At 44.4% G+C, this 13200-nt stretch overlaps 2 protein-coding genes across 3 annotated transcripts in view; one reads left to right on the forward strand and one right to left on the reverse strand.

The window, feature by feature from the left end:
* GPR39 (G protein-coupled receptor 39) overlaps window positions 1–11477 on the forward strand; it is a 231598-nt gene extending 220121 nt beyond the window's left edge. The window contains exon 2 of the mRNA XM_004032577.5: window positions 9998–11477. Within this exon, the coding sequence (XP_004032625.2) occupies window positions 9998–10503 (506 nt within the window). The 3' untranslated portion in view covers window positions 10504–11477. The remainder of the gene's footprint in view (window positions 1–9997) is intronic.
* The window catches only part of LYPD1 (LY6/PLAUR domain containing 1), a 30454-nt gene continuing 26957 nt past the window's right edge, over window positions 9704–13200 (reverse strand). For both annotated transcript variants that reach the window (XM_004032578.5, XM_019022747.4), the window contains one exon: window positions 9704–11180. In XM_004032578.5, coding sequence (XP_004032626.1) covers window positions 10945–11180 — 236 coding nt within the window. In that variant the 3' untranslated portion in view covers window positions 9704–10944. The remainder of the gene's footprint in view (window positions 11181–13200) is intronic.

Consider the following 13200-nt stretch of genomic DNA (forward strand, 5'->3'; position numbering starts at 1 on the left):
GGCTTCAAATGGATTCCATAGAGGTTCACCAGAGCCCCTCACCTGGAACTCTCTTTCCCTCCTGCAAACATTTATTGAGCAGCTACTATATAAACGTTTTCTGTTACGCACTGAGAATACAACAGTGAAGATGGAGCATGTTGCCCTCCTTGAATTTCTAGTCTAGTTTATACTGCAGTGTTATGATGATGTGAGTAGGAATGAACATTCTTGGTGAACTCATAGAAGGGAACTTGATGTAGACTTGTGAAGTCAAGGAAGGCTCCCTGGAAGGAGTGACATTTAAGCAGAAACTTCTGGACTAAGATCTGGACTAAGTGTGGGCAATTGGTGTGAGAGGAATAGGGAGGAAGGAAGAGAGAAGGAGGAAAAGCAGGGGATGAGGAGGGTGTGGTCTCAGCAAAAAAGCAGCGTGTGCAGAGGCATGGAGGCTAAAGAAAAGAGATGGGGGAGGGAGCCTAGCAGGTCATGGGGCCTGGGGCATAGAAGAGTGCCATCCTATGCTGTGAACTGAACTGTGTCCCTCTCAAGTCATACATTGAAGCCCTAACCCCAAATCTGACTGTATTTGGAGATGCGGCTTTTAGGAGCTGTTTAAGTTTAGTTGAGGTCATAAGGGTGGGACTCTGAATAGGACGAGTGAACATAAAAGAAGAGGAAGAGAGCTTCTCCCCACCTCTATGCCCTTACTTCTGCCATGTCGGAGAATGCAGAGAGATGGTGGCTATCTGCAAGCCAGGAAGCGAGCCCTCACCCAGCACCAAATCAGCTGGCACATTGATCTGGGACTTCCCAGCCTCTGGAACTAGGAGGAATAAATTTCTGTTGTTTATGCCATTCAGTCTGTGGTATTTTGGTATGGCAGCCTGAGTTGATGAGTACACCCCATATCTAGACAAGGGTAGACAGAAACTACTTTCTTGCCTTTAGTCCTTGTTGCTAATTCTATAGCAGTAACAAGAAGTGGTAGCTGGTGTCTGGTTTTACCTTTGGATAATATAGGTCAATATTATCTCCTAGCTCACACCTCATTCTCTCTTCTGGGCCGGTTCAGCTGTAAAAAATACTCCCATGGAGGAAGCTCTTAGCTCTGTGCTCCACCCATGCTGGGCCTCCCCAGGTTGGGTTGGAAGGCCAGGCCCTGGCTAGCCACTCCTCTGCCTCAGTCACAGGCTTTGGGGGCTGGTCCTCCCAGGGTCTGGGAGCCCACTCAGGGATCTCAGGAAAGGAGACAGTGGGGAAGCAGGGTCTGTAGGCGTGCTTGTTTGTCTCCACACTCCTGAAATGCCCATGCAGGAGAGACTTGGCTGAGTGCACTGGCTGGCTTCATCTGAGGGCTGCATGATTTTACCAGGCTCTAAAGGGAGCTGGGCCAGTGCAAACAGCACCTGCCTGGGAAGCCCCACGTTTGGACTCATGGGCTGTGTGAATTTGGGCACCTCATTCCACTTCTCTGGGGATTCTGCTAGCTCATCGGTAGACTAAACTCTGAGGTCTTTTCAGTGCCAGCATTCTAGAGTTTTAATTCTCTACTATTTATAGGGAGCTGAATTCTATTAACAGTGCAGCCTTTCAGCTGTTAATCAGTGTTTATAAGTGGCATGGCTAGAGCCCGTGTGGTATGCATCGACTTGCTGTTTTGGTTGCCCCAGCTGCAAGCTTCTTCATTATATGCTCTGCAGCTTCCCCGGTGGGCTTGGAGGACATCATGCTCCTCATTACCACCACCCACTCCTGTGCTGTGTGTTACTAGAGAAGTAGCATTTGGCTTCATCTGCCAGGCTGAGAGATAGCTACAGGTTTATGTAGCTGCACCACATTTTAGGACTTACTATCAGTGGATTGAGAATAGATTGCATAGAAAGCCACACAGCTGCTTACAGTTGAGATCTACATAGAAAAATATTTATTTAGCAGATTCCAGTTGATCATTTATCATGCATCATAAAGGTACAGGAGCACTAAACCACAATGATGACCCTAAATGCCATTTACTTTGAGTGCAAGTGTCTGTCCTACAGCTTCCAGACAGGAGGGTCTATTTCAGAAATATGTGTTTGTTATGGTAGTGATTGATAGTTTTTCTTGTACTGAAGCTTGTACAGCAGAATGAAATAGCTGTAATGCTTAGCAAATTGCAGCCCATTTGGAATCTGGCTTCTGTGGCACATTTCAGAGGCCTCTGGCCTCAACGTGGTGGATGGAGTTGCACTGGGGAGAGAGTTCTTTCCTGGGCTCCATCAAACAGCTGGAACAAGGATGAGACATCAAACCATCTGTCTTCATGGACAGAGGCAGCCATCTGTGGCATTTACATCATTTTGAAGTTGTGGCCTGCGCCTTTCTGAAAACCAAATCCCAACAGTTCTTCTGTCTTCTAAAAGAAATTCCTCAGTAGGAAAAAGGGCAAGAAGGAAGATCTGCATAAACGAAGACCTCCAAGCTGCAGGTCACTAGAAAAGGGATTGCAAAGTTTCCAAGAAAGTCCTAGCTTGGACTTAGACCATGTCAGAGGACATGGTACCTGGATTTAACTCTCAGGGAAGGTGCAGTCAGTCCATGGTCAACTGCATCCCATCCATGCCGCTCCCAATGCCTCTCTGCCTTCCGTTGACAAACTCAGCAATGGGCGGAGACTGCCCTCTCTGCCACCTCCCTGTTAGCTATTAAGGAACTGGCTTGAAGCTGACCCAATTGCCTTCTCAAGATGATCCGAATAAATAATGGGAAGGGAGAGGTGTGGGCTGGGAATGGTTGCACATGGCTTGATTTGTGGTGATCTTGAACAAAGATGGGTAGGGAGCAAGAGGGAAAAAGTAGAAGAGAAAAGAGATGCCATTGCTTTACATACTGGAGAAACATGTACAGAAAGAGGAGAAATGGAAGCAAAAAAGGAAAGGTGGGGAAAAATAAGAGGAAAGGGGAGGGAAAAGGAGACAGAGGGAGAAAGGATAGGAGAAGAAAGAAGACAGGGTGAGGAAGAGCTGTGTATGGAAATAAGTGTGACTGGCAGGACGGTTGTCTAGGAGTGGAACCAGAGGGAGGGAGTTTGGAGCTACCGTCTGCTTTGACTGTAGACACTGATGAAAACGTGATGCTTTAAAGGCTTCAGTGACAGTGCTAGGGTCCCTACCAGTGCCCACTGAGCCAGGGGCTCCACCTCAATTTATGCTTCTCTTAGACCAGTGTTCTCCAACTTGTGTAAGCAGCAGAGTCACCAGAGGGCTTGTTAACCCGATTGTGGGCCACACCCTCAGAGTCTCTGATTCAGGAGATCTGGGTTGGAGCCTAAGAATTTGCATGTCTAAGAAGTTCCCAGGTGGCGCTGATGCTGCTGTTCCAGGGAACACTCCTTTGAGAATTCTGTCTCAGCCGTTAAAGACTAAACCAAGGTTGGTGCTGATTTGGACGCCTCGGGTCAGACAAGGTCAGTGAGTGAGATCAACATCTCAGCTGACTTGCAGAAGCAGATTGCAAACACTAACATATAAATTGAGAAAGTGCTAAAATCTTTTATTGGATGTATTTGTCTCTTTCTGGCTCTTCATTCAACTAACCATATGCTTACTTTCCACTGGCAATTGCTATTTAAATGTCAGTTGACAAGCAGATGCTTCTCACCCTACTACATGCAAGTTAATTTATTGTCCACAAAGCCTGATGGAGTGCTCTCTAACCGTGCTGGTTTCCCACTGTCCCCACCCACCCCTTTGTTGCAACCATGCTGAGCCTTGCAGCTCACAGAAGGTAAGTTGCCTTTGTGTTTCTCCATCCCCTGCTCATGCCCTGTCTCTGCTGGTGCTGCCCTTTTCCAGGCTGACTCTTACTCTCCTTAACTTTCTGTGTGAATGTTCTTGCCTGTGGGAATATTTATCCAGCTCTTCTTGTTGCTGCAGTGCTGTTCAGCTCAGACCATTCTCCTAGCCCTTAGAAAACCAGGCTGGGGCCACCTTGTACAGCTCAGCTTCGTATCATCAGTACCTAGGACAGGATCCTTAATAGGCCCCAGCCATCAAGAAGCAATTCCCAAGTAAATAAGCAAAGTACAGAGAACTTGAATGGGGGGATAAAAGGGGGATAAGAGCTGGGGGCTGGTGGGGAGGTGGAGATGTCTAACCCTTGCTCACTATGGTCAGGATTAGAGAGAAATTGAAAAATAGAGACAGGAACAGACAGGAGGAGGACAGAGCAGACATAATAATCACAGAAATCCTAAATCATCATCAACATACCCCTGCACCCTCAAGACTTCAATGATTCCATAAAATGGGACTCCAACAGTAAGTAGAAAAGCTAATATTGGGAATTTATTTAAATTACACAAAATATCTTTGCTTGGGAGGTGATCAACTTTCCAGATATTTTGTGCTTAATACAAGCTAAGTATCCATTTTTAGTAGGTACTTATGTAAGGTGGATGGACGGATGAATGGATAGAAGAGAGACGATAGATAGACAGATGGAGTCATTGTAGGCTAGGTCACCAAGTCATGACCTGAAGTAATATTTTGTTTTAATCTTCTTTGGCTCCCTTGAGCTGGGAATTTACCTTCCTTTGAGCAGTAAACGTTCTCCAGAGTTTTGCCAAATGCCTGTTCTTGGAGGACCTGCTTCTAAAACTGAAGCAAGACAGTGCATAGAAAAGGTGTTGTATAGACATGCCACTTGCTGCATCCCATGCTGTCAATGGTCAGCACTTGAGTCTAAAGCTGGAAAAAAACCCTAAAATTACAGTTAAAAAAAAATAATGGGCTTGCTTGGCAATCGAGGATAGAATCCAGTGTTCTAAGTAGTATGACCACCCTGGCCCCAGGAGATCTTGGGCAAATCACTTAACCTCAGTTTGCTCATGTGTAAGACAAGGGAATTACAAGGCTGGTCTCAAGATCTCCTCTTGATCTCCTGATCTCTAATGACTCTAAGATGGAATTCTGGGGAACACACTAGTAGTTACTTTGACTTTAAAGGTTAGAGGGGAGAAAATAGAGCATGGTGTCAGATACATCAATGCCACCATGTCCCAGGCTGCAGAGCTTAACGCACTTAAGATGAAACCAAGGAGGCTGCCTCTAATGCTGTTGAAATGTCAGGCTTCAGTGCAGGGTGTTGTTAGACATCTGCATTACTTCTGTTTTTTAAACAACATGACTCTGCCAAGAATGAATCTGTGTCATCATCTAATGGCTCTTGTCATTTTAGTGTAGTGATCAAGGAGGAAAAATGAAAGTACTTTATGTGGAAAACCAGATAAGAAGGTATTTCATAGCCCAGAGTGCAAGGCTGTCTGGAGTATAATACAGATCTATCAGTAATTCAGTTAAAACAGTTTACCTGCTTTACATGAGTGGGTTCAGTTCATTGATCTTCATTCAAGTTCACACTAAAGTTATTTAACTGTGGGCTGCACATTACACCACACAGACCAAAGAATTATAGATTTTTTCCAGATGTGATATACAAATCCAAATTGATTGCAGCCAAACATGCATTTAGTCAAATCTTTAATACACTCTATTAGGGCATGAATAAGACTTTAAAGCTTTGTCTTAGCCACAGGGTAGCTGGGCTAGAGTAGAGCCAATCGCAAACAGCCAGAATAGAAAGTTACCTTGGGATGCAGTATTTATTCTCAACAGTGTATCATCTAGAACAACAAACTTTTTTTAATGTAAAAATGAGCAATTACTTGTCATTATAAAATGACAAATTTTACAAGGGGTCAAATTGGGTTTTCTTCCCCTGAGAGGCTCACCTCCATTACCGTGCTCACTGGTACATGTCTCATGTTTGTCATTGGCTGTACCTGTACGCCTAATGCTCCATTTTCCTAGAGCAAAACTATCTTTCAAAACACAGGAAGAAAAGCGCCAGCCATTTTCCCCACCTCTAGTTGAGGCAGGGGAATTTATCCCAACAGCCCTGCCAAGTAGTTGGCATGATCTGCATTATTCTAGGATAGCTAGGCAAAGTTTAGAATGAGAAATGCAAAATACATCCTTGTGTTTTCAGGATTATATAAGTTTTAAATGATTTAGAGTTCCCTTATATGGAAGGCTTTCTAGGAAAAGACTGGCTAACCCTGTTCCTCGCTATAGCTGAGAATGCATACTCAGAGATTTAATTCAGCGTTGGTTGCATTGTAGTGTAACAAATACAGGCTATGTGGGAGGTTCCTTGGGGCTTCCTTGGTTTGATATAACTCTCTGGAATGTGGTTGTTAAAGGGACAGTTGGGGGAATGGGAAGAGGGGGAGGCTTGCTGCTCTGGGGAGGGGCTAGGAAGGATTCTTTTAGTGGGTGCTGTCCAATACTGTAGACACTAGCCACATGTGTCTGTTCCCAACTGAGGCATACTGTAAGAGTAAAACCTATACTGGGTTTCAATGACTTACTATTAAAAAATGTAAGACATTTCATCAATAATTTTTATATTGATTGCATGTTGAAATTACATGTGAAATAATTATTTTGGGAGTGTATCGGATTAAGTAGCAGTATTAAAATTGTTTTCACCCATCTCTTTTTCTCTTTGAATGTGGCTGCTAGAAAATTTAAAACTACATATATGGCTCACATTCTGTATTTCCAGTGGACAGCACTGTGCTATATCCATTTTACATGGTGGAATTATGGTGTTTACTTTCTTGCTTGTGTTTCTGTATTTTTCAAACTGAAAGTATGAATAGCAAACAATATTGTGTTTTGAGAAAAAAATACACAGCATGGATTTTGGAGTCTGGCAAAGATGTGTCCTAGCTATTGCACTTGGGCAACTAACTTTCTCTGAGCCTGCACTTCCTCATTTGTTAAATTAAGAGAATAACTATTTTGACCTCACCAGGTCAAAGCTCTCCAGGTTGTTGTCAGGAGTGAGAAATGCATGGGAAATTAGCAGAGTGCTTAGCACAGAAACTGGCTTAGGAAAAACTCAGTAATAAATATTCTGCATTATTATAGGTTATTTCAAAACACCCGTCTGGTGCACAATATGAAAATCTCTGCATTTCTAATTCAGGTCTTTGTCTCTCTTGTTCTACAAGTTTGTCCTTGCTATTATATCTACCTACTTTTACACCCAGAAAACCGAACTTCCCCTTCTTTGCCTCATCATTGTGACTCTGAGTTGGTTTTCTGTTACTTGTTCACACTGAGCTTCTTCCCACTTATTTTTGACTTCAGACCAGGAATTTTATCCTGGCTACAAACAACACCACAACTCTTTATCTACCCCTGCCCTTTGCCTTGTACCTGGAGGCTGGGTCTTGCTTTTTACTGAACTCTGCTGCTTTTGATGGGATGATCAGTGAAGGACAATTGACACCAGGCCAGTGCATGTGGGAAGCTGTCAGAAGAGTAAGGGTCATGTAAACAACAGATCAAGAGAATGAGGAGCAAAGACAGGGCAGAAGAAAAGCAATGTTATCATTCTCTCCCCTTGTTTCACAAGCCTGCCTTATCTTCTCATTGCCTTTGTCTGTTGGCTTTAAAAGCTGTGCTATGTTCAGCTCATGGTTAGTACAAGGTGTTTCTAATCGCCTTCCTGGATTCTCAGCGCCTGAAGTACAACCTCCCACGGTGTAGCACAGTTCACATCTAAAACCGTGCAATTTCCATATTCTGGGCAATAACTCCTCAGATGAAGATGGTTGTACATGTTCTCTGAAATTCAGTGACAGGAAAGAGAAAAAAAATGCAAAACTTTGTGAAAATATGTGGCTTCCTCAGGTATGGTCTTTTTCCTAGTTCTTTCACAATTAATGAGATGAGCCTCTCAGTCAGAGCTGGATGAGATGCAAACAAGGAGCAGGAACTTAAGATGAATTTGGAATAGCACAGGTGGCTGGGAACACCTGTACTCCTCGAAGTGGGAAAAAAGTCCCAGATTTCTTATGTATTTTTTTTAAATCAGAAATTTTTGTTGTTGCTGTTGTTGTTCCTATCCAGCATCTGTAACTAGGTGATTCAGAATAAACTCTTGAATTAAGATGGTATTTTTTTAACCATTTTTTCATCAGATCAATATGTTAGTTCACTTATTTTAGTTTTAGATTTACTGGATGTTCTCAGGATAGCAAACTCAAAGGAAAAAATAAACAAATTGGTTTATATTTCAAAGTTTTAGGCTGGGAGTTGACAGGAGAAACCTGTGGAAATTAACAAAGGAGAAGAGTTTCCAAGGCCTTCCTTGCTCATATATGGATTTGTGGAGGATTTGAACACAGCTAGGGTCCCCTCCAACAGCAGGCAAGGAATACTCAGGCCAGTGCATACAGGAGGCTCAATTCTGGATGTGTGAATGTGGCTTTTTCCTGGAGCATTTATTTATTGGTTTATCGAGACAGTTTCACTCTTGTCAGCCAGGCTGGAGTGCAGTGGCACATTCGTGTCTCACTGTAGCCTTGACCTCCTGGGCTCAAGTGATCCTCCCACCTCAGTCCCCCAAAAGTATCTGAGACCACAGGTGTGTATGTACCACCATGCCTGGCTAAGTTTTTTTTTGTAGAGATGGGGTCTTGCTATGTTGCCTAGGTGGGTCTCCAATTTCTAGGCTTAAGTGATCCTTCTGCCTTGGCCTCCCAAAAAGTATTGAGATATCAGGCATGTGCCACCATGTCTGGCCCCATTAATAGAATATTTACCATGGGTCATAGGCAGGAAGCATTCATTGCCAACTGTCACTTCCCTAGGGTTTCTAGAAAATCAGAAGATAGAAAGATTGAAATGTAGGAGAGGAACTTACTACGATTGAAATGTAGGAGAGGAAGGAAGCATTTCTGAAAATGCAAATCCTGCTTTAACGTAGCAGCTCTCTACAGGGGAATTTACTGTGGGTGTCTTGGCTCCTTACGAAAAGAGAGAGCAAATGCTTCACAGATCCCCTGACCTTCCTTTTTTCTTTTTTGCTTTTGTCACTGTAACTAAACTCTCATGATACCTGTGATTTCAGTTGTTTGTGGTCTATGTAGCATCTTTATCTCTGTCAGTCAGAATTGCAGAACTGGTGGTGGTTACTTAAGTTGGAATACAAACATGTGGGCATGCAAACAAATGTACATGCAGTAAACATTTGATCTACAGAAGGGCCTTTGAGTGGTCTCTTCTCTAGGGCCTGATTGCTTCTGGGCTGTTGACAGCACAGCTCAGTGCTGCAAAGGAAGGGAACACGTTACTGGCTGAACTAGAAGGAAGTTTTATATTTGCCATCTCTGGGCTGTTGACAGCACAGCTCAGTGCTGCAAAGGAAGGGAACATGTTACTGGCTGAACTAGAAGGAAGTTTTATATTTGCCATCTCTGAATAATTCTTTTTCCCCACATGAGGGATCTAAAAGTGTCTGTCTGAAAAGAAACACATGTGCTGTTACAGATATGAGCATCATGATTATAGGTGTGCATACCTAGTATGTATATGTCCAAAAAACATTCTTGGTGACAGGCTATTCCTGATTTTGCTTCCCCTGAAACTGAATGCAAAACCAGTGTCATTAAATATGCTGCTTTGTTGCCAAAGGGACACGTCTTCCATTTGACTTAAAAATATCACTAGGTCTTCTTTGTGCAGACATCCTTTAAAATACAAACACTGCTTTATCTAATGCAGCTATACTGTATGTATACATCTTTTTCTTTAAAACAAAAAGACAAAACCAGATTTATGGATAACATGAACTGCTTTCTGGATATGCAAACAAACACCAATGAAAAACCAATGAAAACATTTTTTTTTAAATTAACAGACATCAACTGGTACAAATACACTGTCTAAAGCATTTAATGGTCTTTAACACAGCCAACTCCCCCGGGTTTCAAACAGTGTTAAATTCTCTCTTGCTTCTGGCAAAAGAAGCTGTCAAGTCCAACACTGAAAAATTGGTACCATTTCCTGGTCAGTAAGCACAGAACAGAGGGGCTAAATATTTTATGGTTTTATTTATTTACTGTGTTCTCATGCTGTGTTTTTCTCTTCTCTGTCTCTCCCTCCTGCTCGTGTCTGCCCAGGGCTGATTGTTGTGACATTGGCCGTATGCTGGATGCCCAACCAGATTCGGAGGATCATGGCTGCGGCCAAACCCAAGCACGACTGGACGAGGTCCTACTTCCGGGCGTACATGATCCTCCTCCCCTTCTCGGAGACGTTTTTCTACCTCAGCTCGGTCATCAATCCGCTCCTGTACACGGTGTCCTCGCAGCAGTTTCGGCGGGTGTTCGTGCAGGTGCTGTGCTGCCGCCTGTCGCTGCAGCACGCCAACCACGAGAAGCGCCTGCGCGTACATGCGCACTCCACCACCGACAGCGCCCGCTTTGTGCAGCGCCCGCTGCTCTTCGCGTCCCGGCGCCAGTCCTCTGCAAGGAGAACTGAGAAGGTTTTCTTAAGCACTTTTCAGAGCGAGGCCGAGCCCCAGTCTAAGTCCCAGTCATTGAGTCTCGAGTCACTAGAGCCCAACTCAGGCGCGAAACCAGCCAATTCTGCTGCAGAGAATGGTTTTCAGGAGCATGAAGTTTGAATGTCAAGCGAGGGAGCCTTGAGTGGGAACTGGCCCTCCAGCCCCAAGAAAACGTCACTCTCACTCTGCAGTCTCAAACTATACCCCCATCAGGGATGGAATGGACACTGGAGGCTTTACAAAAGGCAGATGCCCCCCTCAGTGACTTCTAAGGACTGACTCTGCCAGCCTGGCCTTGACTCTGGTTACACAGACATGGACGGTGAACTTTCACTCCACCTCCTTCCTTCAAGTATATACTGAAAATTCAGTCAGACTGAATTTATTCAGAATGCTTTACCCCGAGCTCTTTCATTATTTGCACAGGAACAAAAGAGAACACGGACTCCCGCTCCCTACCCAGAATAAAAGGACACCCAGAAGAAACTCAGGGAGGTGGGGGGGTGGCGGGCGAGGGCTGGAAGAACAATGCAGGAGGGGGGGGTGGCATCTCCTTCAGCTTCAGCAGTGTGCCGAGAAGAGGGCTAATTTGAGGAACAGGATGGTGGTGGGGAGCCCTGGCCTGAGGGCCGAGGCAGAACTTCCCCTTTTCTTGGGCCTTGGCCCATTACAAAGAGGGGTGTTGCAGCAGCTGATGCAAACTGAGTTCAGTTTCCCTGGGGAGCAGAAGGACTGGTACCCGGCGGAGGCGATGAGACAGGCCGCTGATGATGCACAGGACTTGCGGTACATGATCCCTGTAACACAGACCCAAAGGAGCCGAGTTAACGTGCACTGGCAAAAGAATAGCTGTCCCTCTCAGCCCAAATCCAAACGGACAGCTCTTCCTTACTCCTCCCACAGCCCAGAGACTAGGTGAGGTCAGGGAAGTGCTTCCGATGGTCTCATTGATATTCAAGATAGATAGATGGTGAAAGAGACAGGCACTATTTCATTAGTTTTAACAGAACTGTTCCAAAAGCGATTTGAGATGCCAATACCTGTGAATACCTGTTAATAAAGAGCTGTTAAACAGACTTACATTTTAAGTCAGAGTTCACACTGTGTACAAGACACAGCTTTTTATTTACTTTTTTTTTTTTATTCAAACTGTCTCATGCCAGTGAAGACCACAAGCAGTGCTTCTAGATTTTATCTCATTTTGCTTTATAAGCAGCCACAGAGCGCTGGCTCTCAACTATGTGTTGATGATGAAATCCTGGAGTTCTTTGAAGACAGACCAAATCCCAAAGGGAAATAAATATATCCCTACTGAAGGGGCCCTGAGTTTTCCACGGGATTTAGTGAAGGGGCACCTGGCTGACTGTGTGTCCCTCACAGTCTTACTCTAAGGAGAAACGCTCTGTCGTCAGGACACATGGCCATCTGCCAAGCCAGTACCACGCAGCTAGCACTCAATGACACACACTGGGTGCAAAAAGAAGCTTCCCAAGACTAGGGGGGCTGTCTCAAAGAGCATGTGTGTCCTGTCAAGCTGAGGTATAGTCATCAAATTAGGGTGTCTTAATCATAAGGTGGAAGTTTATTCAATTCAAATAATACTAGCTAAACTTACTTATTTAAGGGCTTCCCTGTCTGTCTCCCAGGCACTATTCAGACACCCTTAGCGTGTCAGCTTCTTCACTACCCCAAGCAGTCCTAGAAGGGAGGCCCTCATGATTACCCCCATTTTACAGATGTGAAGCCTCAGGGCTAGATTTAGTAACTTGCCCAAGGTCACATGAGCAGGAAGTGGAGCAGCTGGGATTTGAACCCAGCATTCTGGCTCCATGCTGTCAAGACGGTGTTTACTGTATAGCAGTAAATTGGATTGCCAATTAACCACAAAAATAGTGGGGATTTTTTTAGGGGGAGAGGCTTTACTCTGAAGATAGCTTTTGTTGTGTATGTATGTGGCTTTTTTTTTGAGACAGAGTCTCGCTCTGTCGCCCAGGCTGGAATGCAGTGGCGCCATCTCGGCTCATGCCATTCTCCTGCCTCAGCCTCCCAAGTAGCTGGGACTACAGGCGCCCACCACCACACCCGGCTAACTTCTTTTGTAGTTTTAGTAGAGATGGGGTTTCACCGTGTTAGCCAGGATGGTCTCGATCTCCTGACCTTGTGATCTGCCTGCCTCAGCCTCCCAAAATGCTGGGATTACAGGCATGAGCCACTGCGCCCGGCCATATGTGGCTATTTTATATCAATGAATTATTTTTTTGGACAGATAGTGTTTAATACTAAAGGTAGACTTAGAATTAACAGGTCTTAATCCTGTTTGCTGCCTTGCACAGCTGAGGGATATAGCATCCCACCAGTAGCCAGGGCTCCTTACCCACTCATTTCCTGCAGGTATCTGGGCAGGTGTGGTTTTGGTTTTGGCTCCCTCCTCGAGAATTGCCACTTTGGGTGCTATAGAACCAGTAAAGAATGAAACTGCCTAAAACTTCCAAGTGGGAGGTAAAGAAGTACTTTAGATTTACCTTAAAACATGCAATTTTATGTCATTTTTCCCCCTCCAACTGCATGTTTGTAGGGATTGATTTTCTAAGACCATTACAAAATCCTGGAAGGCGGCTGCTCTGGTAAGATAAAGTCGAGGTACAGAGGATGCCTGTATCTATGTGTGGGAGGCACTGTTTGATTTCTAAGGAATACACTTCAGGGAATTGCCCATTTATAGATTTTTCCATAGTCTCTACATTTGCCATCCATGGCCCTTTTTAGGAAATCATTCTACTCTTTTTATTCCTAAGTATGAAAAACATTAACTGGCAT

Source organism: Gorilla gorilla, chromosome 11, assembly GCF_029281585.2.
Source record: "Gorilla gorilla gorilla isolate KB3781 chromosome 11, NHGRI_mGorGor1-v2.1_pri, whole genome shotgun sequence".
NCBI lineage: Eukaryota > Metazoa > Chordata > Mammalia > Primates > Hominidae > Gorilla > Gorilla gorilla.